The sequence below is a fragment of the Anabrus simplex genome, chromosome 1 (genome assembly GCF_040414725.1).
Source record: "Anabrus simplex isolate iqAnaSimp1 chromosome 1, ASM4041472v1, whole genome shotgun sequence".
Classification (NCBI taxonomy): Eukaryota; Metazoa; Arthropoda; class Insecta; order Orthoptera; family Tettigoniidae; genus Anabrus; species Anabrus simplex.
In genome coordinates this window covers 212,114,102-212,133,380 of record NC_090265.1, presented here as the reverse complement: position 1 = coordinate 212,133,380, position 19,279 = coordinate 212,114,102, and the positions used below count along the sequence as shown (strand labels likewise).

The 19,279-nt window shown below is 40.0% G+C and overlaps 1 protein-coding gene across 2 annotated transcripts in view; it reads left to right on the top strand.

Annotated features, from left to right (window-relative positions):
• Nucleotides 1–19,279, top strand: part of RhoGAP5A (Rho GTPase activating protein at 5A) — a 335,224-nt gene that overhangs the window by 47,417 nt on the left and 268,528 nt on the right. For both annotated transcript variants that reach the window (XM_068230716.1, XM_067158364.2), the window contains exon 3: nucleotides 15,504–15,702. In XM_068230716.1, coding sequence (XP_068086817.1) covers nucleotides 15,504–15,702 — 199 coding nt within the window. The remainder of the gene's footprint in view (nucleotides 1–15,503; nucleotides 15,703–19,279) is intronic.

The window sequence follows — 19,279 nt, the reverse complement described above, 5'->3', positions numbered from 1 at the left end:
CAAGAAAGCCCGTACAATTCTGGTTCATAAAGGAAGTGATATAAATGATCCCAGCACCTGGCGTCCAGATACAATGTGCTCAATCATTAGATGAGTCATCGAGAAAGTTCTTGATAAACAGCTTCGGAACTGCATTGTGTTTCATGACAATCAAAGGGGTTTCACCAATACACCCGGTACTTACATAAACGCCTCAATTTTAGAAGCCATTTTACAGCACACCAGGCAAGAAAAGAACGATACATGCATTATATTTCTCGACATTCGAAAAGCTTTTGATAATGTCGGACATGCGCACCTCCAGAGCACTTTGGAGTCGGTTGGAGTACCCAAAAAACTGACGTGGTTGCTAATTGCACTACAAGACGGAAACGTAACACAGATACAGACCCAAAAACAGGGAACAAAACAGATCAAAATCAATCGCGGTGTGCTTCAAGGCTCCCCTTTGTCACCGGCATTATTTAACATCGCTACAATCATATTGTGGAAGAACTATGTGAAGATTCTTTAGCAGGGAATTACGGTTACTCAGTTGCAAATGAGCAGCCTAACCTCACCATAATGTGTTTCGATGACGATATGGTAATATTTGGGAAAATCACAGAATCTGTTGCCGAACTAGCTAGGATCGCCGTAGAAAGATTTAAGGATCTCGACCTGGACATTAGCGCTTCCAAATTAACTTGTATCTCTATCAAGAAAGGTCTGCTAACAGAGGAGAATATCATCCTAAATGACGACTGAAATTAAATCACAGTGCAACGGAAGTGCGATTCGTTGCTTAGGTGTGAGCTTCATTAATGAACTTTAACTAGATCCACAAGCCATACTTGACAAGACGTGAAACAAGATTGACACCCTTGTTAGCTCACCATTGCTGCAATCCGACCAGAAATTTTCAGTTTTAAATACAGTGCACTCCCGATAATTCGTTCTTCTGCGAAAACCGTGAATTATCTGCAGTCATTTTTAAGCCTGGTAAAATCAAAACCATACGTTAAAATAATGAAATGTATTTTATGAACACGCAGAAAATAATTATAACACTTCACATTGTATTGTAAGACATACTAGAGAAAAATTACAAAATGCCATGTAGATTATGCATTGTAAAGTTGTCTAAGGTCAAGCTGTTCTTTTTCAATGATTGATTGAAATTCCTGTGCAAACTTTTCAGCAGCACCCATGTCTGCACTGAGACGCTCTCCGTGAATAGCAATTTCTCGTATTCCGAAGTGTTTCTTAAACCGTGTACGCCAGCCAGGAGATGCTTTAAAATTGCCTTCTAAGCCAAGAGCGTCGTTAAAATGTTTTGCTTGCTCAGCACACATTGGGCCGGATACATGAATACCTTCCGCTCGTTTTTGATTAAACCACTGTATCATGACTTCATCTAGATTTGCATAGTCGGATGTTCTCATTGATTTCTGGGACGATGAATGATCGCAATTAGCAGAAAATTTGATGAGGGTTTCCTTTTGCTTCTTCGTGTCTATTACTGTTGTTTCACCCACAACAAACTCGCAGGTTAACTTTGATGACGCCTCGCCTTTCTCTAGTCTTTTTTGTAATTTTCAGTTTTTCACTGACTGTTAACATTTTATATTTCATTTTTCGACCACTCATATTGAAAACTCTTACTACTGACTTATTTGAAACTTCAAAAAGACTTCCACACTCCGTTCACACTTCTCAAGTTCAGTAGCCTACAATACACTCGCTGCCGGTGCACCTACCCTTCACTTCTTTCATTGCCTCTGCTTCCAAGATTACGGTAATCTGTGCTGTGCCACGCGGAGCAACATGCTCGAATGTTTCCAAGTTTGCAGCATTCTGGCAACAGTGTGCATATAGGTCTACTGCTACATCGCAGAGAAACGAAGTCCAATCTTCTCAAATATCAATGATTTTGTCTCCACGCATCGCATTAAAATTCTTTTAAACTAGGCAGACACAATTTTACTCAGCGTGATGATTAATGGGTGTAAGAATTAATACTTTAAAGAGTAACTTTCTGGGACCCACGAATTAACCACAAAGCGAATTATTCGAATGCAAATTATCGGGACTGCACTGTAGTTCAATATCACCCTACTCTTATTTACCCACTCCAAGATACTCCACTAAACAAGATCCCTCAAACGTATCTATCAGATGTGGATAAAATATTAAAGAGTGGAACTAAAGAATTATTACAACTACCAGCAGATGTTCCGGATCACATGGTGTACACTGAAAGAAAGTATAAAGGCCTTGGTTTGTTTCGCACCACTTGGGAAGCCAAACTACAGCATATTAACATCTGTAATAAATTAATGCTTGCAAATAACGGCTACATTAATGCAACTAGGAACTTGGAACAAGAACGTACAATTTGTTTGCAAGATCTAGGCATAGAAATGAATGATCATGTTATGTCCATAAACAGCCATCTTCCCAATGTAAGGAAGGTCCGACAGATACTACGAGACAGAGGTTCAGTTATGGACGAAGCTGCTGCACAAAGGAAAGGGCGTTGGACTCTTCCAGGAATACACGCCAGGGAACAAATGGATAAGAGATCACCGAGGCTTATACTGTGGGGAATGGAGAGAGGCCATCAAGATGACAGCTAATGTGTGCACCATTTGCTTCGTGCTGGGAAGGTCCCAGGACAACACCCTCTGTCAGCGTTACCACAGAGAGCACGAAACTTTGCCCATGTCCTTGGTGCCTGTCCTCACAGGGAGGTATTGAGAAATTCCCACTATCATACAATTTGACACATGATCGCGACCTCGCTGAGGGATCGCGGTTTCACGGTGCACAGAGAGATTCTGGCCTAGCTACCGGCGGGAGTAATAGGCGTATTGACATGATAGCCTTTCTACCAGTTAGCAAGCAAGGACTAATCTTAGATCCCACAATACGCTTCGAGTCGCACATTGGCCAGGCCGAAGAGGTGGACGTCGAGAAGAAGTCGATTTACCAGCCTACCATGAACTACTGTAAGGAATTATATCACCTAGACAATATTTCCGTCCATGGACTCATGATCGGAGCTCGAGGCACAATCCCTAAATTTCTTGTACAGATATGGGATTCTCTCAGTCTCAACCGGACACGACTTCACGACATTGCTATCGCCGCAGTACGAGGTTCAGTAACTATACTCCGCAACCATCTGTATAACACTTGAAGAACCATACACCATGCCACATTCCAAATTCATTCCAAACTTATTCCTGAGCCTTGTGGTGTAGTGTTGGCTACTGAATGCATGATTCGAAGCAGTGTATCGATTCATTCAAGTGTACGAGTGAATCGATTCACAAGAACGGCGAGCTAACGGCACACGATTCAGCTTACTCCCAGCGGACAGTGCTGAGTGGCGCACTCACTGGACGTTGACGGGGAGCCGAGCTTCCGCTGCAGCGAGACAGTGAATCATGGCACATCGAAAGAATCGTGAATGAGCACGGCTCAGTGAGACACATGATACACACGGCTCCTTATCGGTTCACTGGACACGGGGAGAGCCGAACTTCCGCTGCAGCGAGACAGTGAATCATGGCACATCAAAAGAATCGTGAACGAGCGCGGTTCAGTTAGACACATGATACACACGGCTCCTTATCAGCTCACTGGACACGCAGAGAGCCGAGCTTCCGCTGCAGCGAGACATACAGTGAGCCATGGCACACCGAAAGAATCGTGAACGAGACGGCTCAGTGAGACACAAGATACACATGGCTCCTTATCGGCTCACTGCAGCGAGACATACCGTGAGCCATGCTACACTGAAAGAATCTTATGCTAATGGACTCTCGAGCTCAGCTCATTTGAAAATAATACCCATTTGCATTCACTGTCCTCTTCTTACAGGAAGGTTTAAATAATAGATGGATTTATTTGCAGTGTTAAAAGGGTAGTCACAACATAATTCTGAAGTAGCTAGTAAGTAGGTAGGCTATTAGGTTATACTATTTATTAGTTTAATGAATCTTAGTATTATAACTTAGTTGAATTTTGACAATTAAACTCGACTCTAGCCTGCCCTATGACTATGAGTCATGCTCATGACCACTCAAAAGTACCTGTTTTATATTGGGAAGAATGGCTCAGTATTCTCTCAGTTCATATGTCACATCGTTGCACAAGACTTCAATCATATGTGGACAGACGCAACAACAGTATGTTGAATCAGAAAACCAGCGGGCTGCTGTACATCTCGGGTAGCCTATACAAAATATGGCGATTTAAAAAAATCCTCAGCTGATAGAAAAATACATATTTTCAAAAATGACTGAGCGAGTTGTCGTGCGGTTAATATCGCGTGGCTATGCGCTTGCATTCGGGGGATGGTGGGTTCGAATTCCACCGTCGGCAGCCGTTAAGATGGTTTTCCGTAGTTTCCCCATTTTCACACCAGGAAATGCTGGGACTGTACCTTAATTCAGGCCATGGCTGCTACCTTCCTAATCCTAACCTTTCCCACCCTGCGTTGCCGGAAACCTTCGATGTATTAGAGTAACTAGCATTTTTTCTAAGAAAGGAGTTCATAGTATGAAGACCAGATGGCAGCTGCGAGCACTGAATGCTGTTGCTGCTGTCTTACCAGCACATACTACACAGATGCAGTAGGAGCGGTGACCAATGAGCCGTGAATCGGATCACTGTATCGATTCAGTAACGTGAACTGAATCAAATGAATCGATTCAGTAAAATGAATCGAATGTCCCATCACTATTGTGATAGGTATTTCTATCTGGCATATTAGCAAACTTAGAAGACAAAATACTGTGCAGTTGATATACTTTGTCCTTGTGGCAGCCTCCTCCTGGAGGAAGTTGTATTAATAAATAAGTAATAAAAATAATAAAAACTAAAATTAATTCTGCTAGCTTTTGGTTGCAGATTACATAATCAATGATAGATTCCTGATTCCCAGCTGACCATGTGAATTTATGACTGTCTTTATGTAGAAACATGGTGTTTATTATTTTTAACTGATTGAAGAGAACAAAGTCAGGAAGTTTCCTTCAGTTGCTGTTGCAAGTTTCCTCCCCATTTGTTCCTATATTGTTCTGAATTTTGTGATTACCTACTCTGGCGTTAAAATCTCTTGGTAAAAGTATCATATCTTGCTTATTAATTTTGTTAATTACTTTCTGTAAATGATTATAGAAACTATCATTGTCTTCTAATCGACTGTCTACTGGGGCATAAACACCTATGACCATCAGACAGCCTCTGGATAGCTTTAGCCTTATTGAAATACAGTAATTCTTTCATTCCAGAAAGTGTAGTTATCTATTCTCGATCTTAGTCTTTTATGTATCATGATCATTAGTGTTGGCTACTGAATGTATGATTTGAAGCAGTGTGGAAATTCTAAGTTCCCTGAAGGGAATTACATTCTTTTCCACCAATAGAGCATATCAAAAATCAGATCAAATATTAGATGGATGGCTTTTCCGGCGTTTGCTCCATCTAATATTTGATCTGATTTTTGAAGCAGTGTATCGATTCATTCAAGTGTCCGAGTGAATCGATTCACAGGAACGGCGAGCTCACGGCACATGATTCAGTTTACTCCCAGCGGACAGTGCTGAGTGGCGCACTCACTGGACGTTGACGGGGAGCCGAGCTTCCGCTGCAGCGAGACAGTGAATCAGTGAATCATGGCACATCGAAAGAATCGTGAACGAGCGCGGCTCAGTGAGACACATGATACACACGGCTCCTTATCGGCTCACTGGACACGCGGAGAGCCGAGCTTCCGCTGCAGCAAGACATACAGTGAGCCATGGCACATCGAAAGAATCGTGAACGAGCGCGGCTCAGTGAGACACAAGATACACACGGCTCCTTATCGGCTCACTGCAGCGAGACATACAGTGAGCCATGCTACACTGAAATAATTGTATGCTATAATGGACTCTCGAGCTCAGCTCATTTGAAAATAATACCCATTTGCATTCACTGTCCTCTTCTTACAGGGAGGTTTAAATAATAGAAGGATTTATTTGCAGTGTTAGAAAGGTAGTTACAACATAATTCTGAAGTAGCTAGTAAGTAGGTAGGCTATTAGGTTATACTATTTATTAGTTTAATGAATCTTAGTATTATAACTTAGTTGACATTTGACAATTAAACTCGACTCTAGCCTGCCCTATGACTATGAGTCATGCTCATGACCACTCAAAAGTACCTGTTTTATATTGGGAAGAACGGCTCAGTATTCTCTCAGTTCATATGTCACATCGTTGCAGAAGACTTCAATCATATGTGGACAGACGCAATAACAGTATGTTGAATCAGAAAACCAGCGGGCTACTGTATATCTCGGGTAGCCTATACAAAATATGACTATTAAAAAAAAATCCTCAGCTGATAGAAAAATATTTTTTTAAAATGACTGAGCGAGTTGTCGTGCGGTTAATATCGCGTGGCTATGCGCTTGCATTCGGGGGATGGTGGGTTCGAATCCCACCGTCGGCAGCCGTTAAGATGGTTTTTCCGTAGTTTCCCCATTTTCACACCAGGAAATGCTGGGACTGTACCTTAATTCAGGTCATGGCTGCTACCTTCCTAATCCTAACCTTTCCCACCCTGCGTCACCGGAAACCTTATTAGAGTAACTAGCATTTTTTTCTAAGAAAGGAATTCATAGTATGAAGACCAGATGGCAGCTGCGAGCACTAAATGCTGTTGCTGCTGTCTTACCAGCACATACTACACAGATGCAGTAGGAGCGGTGACCAATGAGCCGTGAATCGGATCACTGTATCGATTCAATAACGTGAACGGAATCAAATGAATCGATTCAGTAAAATGAATCGAATGTCCCATCACTAATGATCATGACTCCCGCGCCGCCTCTGTCCTCCTGTCCTCTTGTTTGACCCCATTGTAGAATTCTAGGTCATTTACCGTTTCTTTTGAGGCTTGTAGTTTACGTTTGGTTTCAGAGATTGAGGCAATCGAGATGTCCATTTGGGAGAATATCATCTAGTTGATCGTCATTGTGTGCTATTCCCTGTACATTCCATGTAGCACACTTAAATACACTACAGTCCCGTTAATCCGAACCCCGTTAATTCGAAAGTCCGGTTAATCCGAACTGAAATGTTCAGTTTAAAAAAAAATCTCCTTATTGAAATGAAAGAACATAATTATAATAGAATGAAGATTTACTTGCATTTTATTAGTCATACTTTACTACAGTAACTTAATGTAAACATAATTACACATCATAAACCATCAATCACTGGTCGTTTATTTTTACAAAGTCTGTTAGTTTCTTGTGCCGTAGTGATTGGAACCTACTCGAAAATGCAGTGTTAAACCAGCTTCTCATAAACATCACATCAGTGGGCTTAGCAGTGGAGTGTTGCTCGACGTAGCGTACGGCAAGTTCTGTGGTGGCCGGTGCATCTGTATGTGTGTTACCATATTTTAGCAGTTTTAGGAGACAAGTTTTAACCTAGTTTTGGTTGTTTCCTCCTCTCTACGGGTTCTTAACTACTGTACTGTAATTTTATACAGTATTTTATTAGTGTAGCTGCTAAAGAATGGACATTTCAAATTACAGCATGTACTGTATTGTAGAAACTATTTTCCTCAGACTGTTGAGCTGCTGGCCTTCTGACCCCAACTTGACAGTTTCGATCCTGGCTCAGTCCAGTGGTATATGAAGGTGCTCAATTACGTCAGCCTCATGTAAGTATATTTACTGGCATGTAAAAGAACTCCTGCGGAAGAAACTTCCGGCACCTAGGCATCCCCGGAAACCGTAAAAGTAGTTAGCGAGACATAAAAACAATAACATTATTATTAGAAAATATTTTCTGGTTAATCCGAAAATTTCATAATCAGAACAGACTTCGGTCCCAATTAGTTCAGATTAACGAGACCTTACTGTATATTATTTTTCGTCCACTTATTATCCTTATCATTAACCTTTCCTTTGCCATGTTCGTCATCTTTAATATCCATCCGGTTTCTTTTCCTTTTGCAAGACTTGAAAGCAATCAAATGTCCTTCCGATGGGTTGCTAGCCTGACGGAAGTAAGACCATTGGTGGGGCTGCCACCTCTCAGCTAATGGACTAGCTGAAATAACAGAATTTCCTCCGTAACTGATGTAACGGTTACACCACCGTGACTGTGGAAAAATGTTTGTTCATCCTGGGAGGGTGAGGTTAGCATTTGGGCAGGAGAGGTTATGTATTCCACATAAAGTTAATGTTGGATGTTATACAGTACAATAACAAAAAGATTAATATGCCAATTTTGTCATGCTTATAGATAAAATACACATAAAATGTATAGAATTTCATAATATTAAAATATTCACTGTATAAGGAAACTTCAATCTTCAAAGAATAGAAATGACTTGTTTATAATAACCATAGCAACTGTCACTAATCCTTCACAGCACCATAATTTTCATATTTTCCAAGAAACTACTATAAAATTCAGGACAGCAGTAAGTGTATATTTCAAAGATGACTTTTAAATTTCATAACAACAGCAACAAATCTATATCAGTTCAGAAAAAACAGAATTATAATAGTACTAATACAGAGCTCCTCGTATATGTACTGATATAGTCATACCCACCTTTATAATATTAAGTGCTGGTTGCCCCCTTTTCACAGTTCCCCCAGCACAAGGACTGCGTGCCGCTTTTAGTAAGGTTCGCCCATACCTTTTCTGAGGCTGATAATTAGCACCACTCATTTTAAACTATTGTTATGTTGGGATCGCAACTCCCAGCAACTATTCAGGCTGTCCCTTACGTGGGGAACAGGTGCCCTTGCAGCCGTCCACAATATTGGAAACAAATGCTGCTGATGAATAGTGTATTCGTACTATCCATACAACTTCATACTATTTCTGCAATCTCCACCATTCCAAAGTCCATCTTGTCCACTGTAAATCCTGTTAGGGTCCTCCCTTGTAACCCTGAGCTGGGACCCTTACCGGATACTACACACCGCGTCAGTGTGCTCCGGGACTCACATAGGCAGGGTTGCCACTCCCTGGGCTGGGCTGCCTCCGAAGATGGTCCCTAGCTGCTATCTACAAATCCCATTGAGTAATATCATCCTCAAGGCATTGTAAGGTGTGGGCTTGCTCTTGTATATTATTCAAATGCGTTGATTGCCCATCGTATTTTATTTTGATTGACAATCTCTCTGAAAAGTTGCCAGCCCTCCCTGTTTGTTCTATTCGTAGACCACAAGTATGATAGCTCTTGCTCTGTCAGGGAGTCATCAACTACTACCAACAAGCAAACCTTCGTGGGAAGGGGTGTGTGTGTGTGTGTGTGTGTGGAGCAGGCAGAAAAAATGGTAATTTCTTTTCTCTCATGCTTAGGATGTCAAAATATGTGCTCTCTTAAATTTTGGCTACAGGAGTGCAATTACTTCTTGAGATACATGACAGTAAATGAGGAGGAAAATTATGAGTGTTTGTGAGTTGTGTTTGTAGGGGAAATAACAATTTTACAACTAGGATAAGTCTGAAAGAAAAACAAGGGCATAAAACATTACTTCTCTCTACACCAACCATATCTAATTACTGCTGCTGCATCACATTTATTACACAGTCTTTCAAATTTTTGAAACAAAAGTCTGTAGTGTTTGAAAATGATGTCGGTTTCTTACAGTTAACCCAGCTAGCACCTATCCATACTGATGAGTTTGCTCGAAGTGCAGAGAAAGGAACTGCTAAGAATGCTAGTGACTATAGTTTCAGGATGTTATCTTGCTGCAAGATAGCAGGTGATATGCCTTGTTGAAATCAGTGTTGAATGAGAACTCGCATATCATGTATTTATACATTCAGAAGAAGAAATGATCTAGGGGCTGAAGTTCATACGTTGTGTTAGCTGGTATTATTTTTACTGTTAGTTCGTCGGAGTCATGATTACCTTCCTCGAGATTTTTTCTGACATTTTCAGTGTCATTGTGGATTAAAAGGGCAGGTTGATTACACTTGAAAATGAAAATACTTCTTTTAAAAACATAGTGAACCTGCCTTGTCATTTTCCCTGACAAACTCTGTTTTGCAATTACAATTTCTGGTTTGAACATTTTCTCTTGAACTTTTACTTATGCCAGTTGGTTTGTTTAAAATCACAAATAATTTTGGCATTAGCTTCCCCGATGAAGACACCGTAGATAAGACCATATGAATGTGTTGCTGTCCATTCTGATTGCACTGTTCCCTTAATGGCAAATCTACCTTTATACTCTAAACCTCTTCCCATGGGCATTTCCTTATTAAAACTGCACTCATTGGCATTCTAAATCGGGTCATACCGGGCGAGTTATCCGTGCGGTTAGGGGCGCGCAGCTGTGTGCTTGCATCCGGGAGATAGTGGGTTCGAGCCCTACTGTCGGCAGCCCTGAAGATGGTTGTCCGTTGTTTCCCACTTTCACACCAGGCAAATGCTGGGGCTGTACCTTAATAAAGGCCACGGCCACTTCCTTCCCACTCCTAGGCCTTTTCTGTCCCATCGTCGCCATAAGACCGATCTGTGTCGGTGCGACGTTAAGCCAACTGGTAAAAAAAAAAATTTTAAAAATCTGGTCATTGCTATTTTACTCCATGATTCATTTTCAGTCATTTTTAAAAGCCTGTATTATCTGCTCTCATTGTAATTTAACTCTGACTTGGTGGGTTGTTACAAATTGTTATTTTATGTCTTACTATATTATAGTGGTTTTTAAAATGATGCAACCAAGATGAACTAGCTTTGAACTTTTCATCAATTTGTAATTAGTGTACCTTTAATGTTCCAAATATTTGCAGGTCATATTCTTTCACAATTTGATTCATTGCATGCCACTTTAGGAATTCTTCAAATGTGCACCTAATAACTACCTTTATTTTGTCCTTAAATTTCTGTTCCTGTTCAATAAATTCTTTCATTTTGTGTAACTATCATCCATTTCTCAACCATGTAAATTTTTTCTTCATTGATGACCACAATCTGTGATTAAATTTTTGATTGTGATGTTTGGGTGTTACTGGAAGGAGTCAATAATTCACAACTTTCACCTTTTCTGCTGTAGAAATTTCTTTGCAATTTTTGTTAGAAAAGGAGCATACAATGACTCTGATTACTGTAAATTGCTCAACTCGCCTTCGGAACAAAATTTTGTTAGTGATTCTTCATGTAATTCACCCTCCTCATCTTCATCTTGCTGTGGTTTAGTCAAGTCATTATCTACAGTTATTTCTCTTTCTGCTGTTTCTGACACAATAATTTTAAGAGATAAGAATTTCATATTGTTCCGTATTGAAGTGAGTTCACTAATAAGTTAAAAGAAAGTATAAAATGGTTCAACCTTTCAATACTATTAAAATAAGGAATGTAAGTTTACATTCCTATTTAATTAAAATTGGTACCGTTTCGACCAGTATTTTTGGCCATCATCAGCCGATCAAAAATAAGTGTAAAACAATGCACAGATAAATAAATTGTGAAGTATAAATTATTCTGTAGCTTGCTGATAGTGAACACTAAAATCTTTAGGGAGTACTGTGCGTTGAAATATAGTCAATAACAAAAAAAGATGCACAGTTAAAAATATGAAGTTTAGATGATGTTGGCAGATGCAGTTTATGAAGCACTATAACACAATGTTATCAAAAAAGTCTAAAATCAACTACGTATTTATCAGCTGCAGTTAATAAGGCACGGTATAATTTTAAGGATCAGCACTCCGTGTCAATTATGAAGAAGTCATGGATCAAGAACGTTAGTAAGACATAAACGTTAGAGAGCACTGTAGGGAAGAAGTCCAGAATCAAATACGTATCCAAATATAGTAAATTCTTGAAGAGTACAATTGCAGTTTAAGGCACTGTATAATTTTAGGGAATAGTACTGCCCATTGATAGGTCCAAAAATTATGAAGAATTCGCCGATCAAATACGCATATGTACTACGGAGCAAGTTCCTGAAGAGTAGATCGGCACTGTGGTTTTAAAAGTCTCTTAAGTTAGATGTGTTTGAGAGCACTGTGTGTGAAGTAGTCCAGAATCAAATACGTATCTAAATGTAGCCTGGAGTAAATTCTTGAAGAGTTCAGCTGCAGTCCATGAGGCACTGTATAATTTTAGGAATTAGCACTGTTTGTCGATAGATCCAAAAATTATGAAGAAAGTCGCAGATCAAATATATAAATGTATTACGGAGCAAGCTGTTAAATACGTAGTTGATTTTAGACTTTTTTCATAACATTGTTTTATAGTGCTTCATAAACTGCATCTGACAGTATCATCTAAACTTCATATTTTTACCTGTGCATCTTATTTGTGATTGACTATATTTCAACGCACAGTACTCCCTAAAGATTTTAGTGCTTCACTATCAGCAACCTACAGAATTCTTTATACTTTGCAATTTATTTATCTGTGCATTGTTTTACACTTTTTGATTGGCTGATGATGACCAAAAATACTTGTCGAAACCGGTACCAATTTTCATTAAATAGGAATGTAAATTTACATTTCTTATTTTAATGGTATTGAAAGGTAGAACCATTTTATTCTTTTAACTTATTATTTAATATTTTAACAAGTCATTCACTTCATAAAGAGTTTCCCTTTCTGTTTCTAAAATACTAGAAAAATTCCTCTTCTGATCTGGTGACAACCAGTTTTGCAATATTTCATATATTCATAATGTTCAACACTCTGATATAGCACACAGGTTATCAGTTTAACAGAGAGCTACTACAGCACACTGAACAACAAATAACGTTCTGTCAGTCTGCATGCTGTTAATACCTAGTGCCTGCATATTAAAGACAGCATGTACTTCCCGCTATACGAGTTTGCAACCCAAGAAACACCTTTCTTCTTTCAAATTATATTTTAGCGTGAATGTTCCTGTTGTAAAAGTGTGCATGCTGGCATAATTTGTAAAGCTGAATTCAACAGTAAGGAAAAAGTTAATATTTTTTCTGACTCAAGAAGGTTTGCTTGTGAGTCTGAAAAATGTACTGTAAACAATTTGTTTAGAGTTGCTTGTCCAGACGAATTAAAGCTTCCATCAGGTAGCTTTGATGTGATAACTTTATTGATTGCACCTTTACCCATTAGTTTGAGTGTAGCACTGGTATATCTATAATTTATATCCTGGCAGTACTTCCTGTATGCATCTTGTTTTGCTTTCCTCATGGCAATATTGTTACTATTGTCGCGGCCACCAAATTAGGTGGTTGAGGAAAACTGCGCTGTCGTCAGATAAGGGAACGGCGAAGCGACAGATGGTCGAGAGTTGCTTATCTCCGAGCACGGATTGGCAACGCTGATCGTGCAGTGCTGTCTAGTTGAAGCCCATCCGCTCCGGGCCACCTTACCCGAGTCATTCTCTATTTCCCTGTCATGCAGCTGTTGAGCTCGCACCATAAGTGCAGTTTAAGATGGATAGTGAATGTGAATTGATTTTGGCTCAAGTCAAGAGAGAAGTTGCAGGGAGGAACAAGACATTCAAAATAAAGGACGTAGAAAAACTCGCGTCAGAAGCCATCGACCGTGTGACTGCTGCAGATTGGGAAAAGTGCTTCAGTCGCGCGGAAAATCTTCAGACAGGCGATTGGGCCAAGGAAATAGTAAGGGACGAAAGAATGGAGCCATTCATCATCAGTGTAAATGATGACTCGGTAGATAGTGAGATGAGTGATCACAGTGACTAAGAAATATTAGACTGCCTTGAAGCTAGAAACTGATTCTTAATTTATTGTAAATTATTGTAAACCTATTCATTAAAATAGTTCTTTTTCTATATTACTCAGTACAATATACAGTATTCAAATCTTTAAAGTTATAATGAAATAAACCAATACAGATTAATATGTAATCCTAAAGTATTTATGGCGTCCTGCAGCCTGAGCTTGCGTGCTCGTGTCCCAACTGCCTAAGCTAGCGACATTTACATGATCGCTTTCCGGGCCATTTTCCAGGAAAACTACAAGACGCACAGAAATATGTTTCAGATAAAAAATATGTCAGGCGATTTTTTACATTTTTCCCACAGACACAATTTTATTGGCTGAAGAAATAAAAACTTGGCCGCTAACTGAAATTTTCAATACATGATTCTACGAATTTACTCGTTCAAGATTTTATTTTTAATAATTATTTAAAGTGGTTTATATGGAAAATAGTTATTCCACTGGAATCAGCAGTCTTTTCTGAAGCTTGTAGTATAATTTGTTTTGAAACTGTTTATGAAGTAACATCCGGAGCATAAGAGAGAAACACTTGCCTCACGCTCCGAAATGTGTTCAGTTAGACGTTTCTTCGCCAGTTGCTACTTAACCTTGGCAACAGCGTAATTTCTCTGACCTGCCTAATTTGGTGGCTGCGACAATAGTGAGGGCACTCCTATAGGTGTCTGAATCACCAGTCCTTGTAGCTTTATTAAAAATCCTTTTAGTTTTTGTTTTAATGTTCTAATACTCTTCAGACCACCAAGAAAAGCTCCTTGTTGAGCAAGCTATTTTAGCCTTACAGTTTTAGTAACAGGGTAATAGAATGGCATGTTGCAGTTCATCAACTGTCCACTCAAAATCCAGTATGTTTCCAGGGATACTCTTTGTCAATGCTAACAGGACTTGTCTGTATCCTTTGCAGTCAGTTTACTTAATGTTCCTAAATATCACAGGTTGAAATGCCTGTGATTCATTGCTGGAATATACTGTATATACCTATGATCTGATAAAGATTCATCATTGGATACATGTCAATATGATATTATGTTTCTAATTAGTTTGGTCCCTAGTGTTACATCAATAATTTACCTTATGTGAATATTAACAAATGTAGGCTCATAACCTTTATTGAAAGAATTCAAGTCTATATTTACCATGAACTCCATTAGTTGATCTCCTCTTCGGTTGATGTCGGTGCTCCCTCACTGAATGTGATAAGCATTTGCATCAGCCCCCAGTATGAGTTCCTTCCTCCTCCTCATTGCTGTATTGAACTATGTCCCTTACTGCGAAGGAGGGTGGATCCTTCTCTTCATAAGATAGTTATACTGATGAGATCATAATTGATCTCCTGCATCGTTCTACCTCAGTTGATGTTTCAGTTGTAATGTCTGGCTGCATGGCTAAATGGCTAGCACGCTGGCCTTAGGTCCAGTCGGTCCTGGGTTCGATTCCCAGCCGGGTCAGGGATTTTAACCTTAGTTGATTAATTCTTCTGTTTCGGGGACTGGTTGTATGTCTTCAACATTAGAATTCATCTTAGCACGTCATCCTCGCAGACATGCAGGTTGTCTATAGGCATCAATTCGAAAGACCTTCACCAGGTCTCTCTGGAGGCCATATACCATTATTTTATTTATTGTTGTACTTATTTTTTCCCTTTCATGCTATATTTTAAATTGTGTTGGCATGTAGTTGAGTGCAATTCTGCATTTGGTGTGTACTGAACCTTTCAAATTTTTGTAACATAAGATTTCTATCTTGATTTTTTTCCCTCCAGTGTATCAGCTTCAGCAAAAAGCTCCACGTCCTAAGCCTGTTGTGTGCAAAAGATATATTCCATCATGTCCTCCATACTATGGTTCCGAGTTCCATGGAGTGCTCTCACATCAGGAAGCTGCAGCCATAGTCACTGAAGAAGGAGAATACTTAGTAAGGCAGAGTGGTGGAGTACAAGAATTTTATACTCTCACTTTCAGGTAAAACATTACTTCAGTTTTTAGTCCTCATTCATGTAGCTATGATACCTCCTATTCTTTACAAGTGACAAATTTCATAATCAGTCCCATATTGACTTGACAATTATAAACTTTCAATCTTTCTATAATAATGAAATTATTTTAATTGGTCCACCTTTTCAATATAGTTAGACAGTCCACTTAATTTTACAGTGGAACCTTGATTCTCCGTTTTTGGAGTGACCACAAAAAAAAAGTACAATACAGAAAAACGTAAAATGCAGGAACAAATGAAAACCATCACCAATTTGGCTAAACATCACAATAATTAAATATCTTATTATAATCAAAGCAAAAATGAGGATCCTAATGGAAACCTGGTCAGGAAAGAAGAGGACATCAGAGAGGTTCTGAGGAATCATTTTAATCACCTATTGAACAGGACAGAAGTAGATCAGAGAACAAAAGAACCAGCTGTTGAAACCTGCACAGAAGTTCCTCCCATTAAATGGGCAGAAACCGAAGTAGCCCTTAAGAAGATGCCGCAAGGGAAATCCCCAGGAATCGATGAAGTCAGCACGGACATGATTAAAGCAGCAGGAGTCCAGGGTTTACAGTGGCTACGCAGAGTGCTCAATGCAGTTTGGAAAGATGGCAAGATACCTACTGATTGGAGCAAGGGTGTCATTACGCCCCTGTTTAAGAAAGGAAATTTGCCAGAAATGCTCCAACTACCGGGGAATAACACTCCTTTCTCATAGACTTAAGATTCTTGAGAAAATCGAAGAGAGCAGATTGCGAGTCATCCTAGAGCCACAGTTTGAAGAGGAACAGTATGGCTTCAGGCCTAACAGGTCCACAACAGACCTAATCTTCAGTGTCCTTATGTTAATGGGAAAATATTGGGAAAAAGGCAAAGATCTGTTTATGGTCAGAAGGCATATGACTGCATTGCAAGAGAGAAGATATGGGAATGCCTGAGAAAAAGGAATGTGCCAGAGGGACTGGTGAGGAAAGTTCAGATGCTGTATGAGAACTGTACTAGCTGTGTGCGATTGGGTAATGGACATTCATCCTGGTTCAAGACCGAAAGCGGAGTCCAGCAAGGCAGTGCACTATTCCTATTATTGTTTATCACCATCAAGGATGACAATGAAGAACATCAAGAAAATCTCTGGTGAACTAAATGCAATGGCCTTTGCTGATGATGTTATGATCTGGGGAGAAACTGAGGAATAAGTACAGTCGAGACTCAATGAATGGAAGGTTAAGTTCCAGGAGTTCAGTCTCAAGATAAGCAAACTCAAAACAGTAGTGTTGGCAGTAAACAGAGAGGGACGACCAGTGAACATCATGATAGGAAACCATCCCCTAGAAAGTGTGGAAAGCTTTACATACCTCGGCAGTGTATTATCTCAAGATACACTAGCCACAAAGGAGGTGGCAAATAGAGTGCAGAAGAGCTCTCACTTTTACCAGCAAATACGAACACTACTCTGGGATCCCAAAGTACCAACAAAATCAAAGTTGGTGATGTTGTATCAGTACTTCATACCAATCTTAACCTATGGTATTGAAACCTGCACCCTCACTAAGAAAGACTCATCAAGGTTGCATTCATCCGAGATTGAAGTTCCTTAGGTCCACAATTCAAAAAACCAAACTGGACAAGTTGAGGAATGATGTGGTTAGGAAGGAAGCTGGGATTGAGACATCATTGTTAGATCGGATCAGCATATCCAGACTGAGGTGGTTTGGGCATGTAATAAGGATGGAGTCAACAAGGACAGCATATGTTAACTTGGAGCGACATGTGGCAGGGAAACAGATGGTGGGAAGACCATGAACCCACTGGATAGACATTGTAAAGATGGACATTGCAGATTGGGGAAGGACACAGGAGGACGTCATTAACAACAGAACGTATCTCAACAAGACAGAATGGTAGAGGCTCGCCAACAGTACCCAGGAAACTGGAACTGTAAAATGATGATTATAATGTTTCAGACACTGTTAAACCAAACCTAACTACAGCCCCATTAGGCCTTGGCCTACCTAACAGCTGCTGTTCAGCCCAAAAGTCAGCAGATTACAAGGTGATGCATGGTCAGTGTGACGAATAGTCTCGGCCGTTATTCCTGTTTCTCTAGATTGGGTCGCCATCCACTGTTAGATAGCTCCTCAATTAACAGTAATCATGTAGGCTGAGTAAACCTATCCCCCTGTGGGTGGGGGCGGTAGAATAACACCCACGGTATCCCCTGCCTGTCGTAAGAGGCGACTAAAAGGGGCCCCAGGGGCTCTGAACTTTGGAGCGTGGGTTGGCGACCACGGGGCCCTCAGCTGAGTCCTGGCATTGCTTCCACTTACTTGTGCCAGGCTCCTCACTTTCGTCTATCCTATCCGACCTCCCTTGGTCAACTCTTGTTCTTTTCCGACCCCGACGCTATTAGGTTTGCGAGGGCTAGGGAGTCTTTCATTTTCATGCACTTCGTGGCCCTTGCCTTTCTTTGGCCGATACCTTCATTTTTCGAAGTGTCGGACCCTTTCCATTTTTTCTCTCTGCTTAGTGTTATATAGAGGATGGTTGCCTAGTTGTACTTCCTCTTAAAACAATAATCACCACCACCACCACCACCTGAGTAAACCTAGAACCGTCCCTCATATCCAAGTAAAAATGCCTGACCTGGCCGGGAATCGAACGTGGGGCCTCTCTGGCTGAGAGGCAAGTGACCGCGGGGCCGGCTTCAAACATGAATTACAGGAGTTAAAAATCTTGAACATGACATTCAGTTTTACTGGTAAAACTTCTTTCAGGTCAGCAATTTTACCCGAGCCCATTGAAAAATCTAATAAATAATCCCAAGCCAAACAACAATCACTCACGGGTAGTTTTTAATTCTCTAATCTAATAAAATAAAGCACATCTGATACAAAAAGTGCCCAACATTATGGCAAAATCTTTCTTTTTTCAAAAATCTTCCTCTTTCATTTAGTCACTGGTCTCCGTCTACTGTTTATATAAGTTTCTGCAAGTCTTGTACTGCGTAAATTAGGCTTACATTGATTTTTAAAGTTCATGTTGAACTCGAGAATATGGTTTCGAATGTACCATTTCTCAGAAGTTCCTGAATGCAGAGCTGCCAACTATTACGGATTGTCCGTAATGATTACGGATTTCACCTCATGATTACGGCATTACGGTCAAAGGGGAAATTATTGCGGAAAATCAACATTATCGCGAGAAAAATGAAATTCTATGAAAAAAAAAGAAAGAAGTATAAATTGTTCAATCCCTTAGAGCATTACTCCTCAGCCGTCCTCGTTTCAATGTTTGTAAGTCGGCAACTAAACATATTTGGTCATCACTTCCTTTTGTTTCTCGCAATGTTGTGAAATCACGGCCAGCTACATAGATATACACTGCTCTCTTAGCTAGAATGACGCATCAAGTCGGCCGTGAAGTAGGCTCTACTCCTTGCTCTGCTGTTCTCCAGTGCTCACATTCGGCTCTCTCTTTGTTGTGTGCGTGGATGTGAGTGGTATATTTAGCAAATTTCAATTCTAATATTATCATAGTCGTTGATTCGAAAAGAAG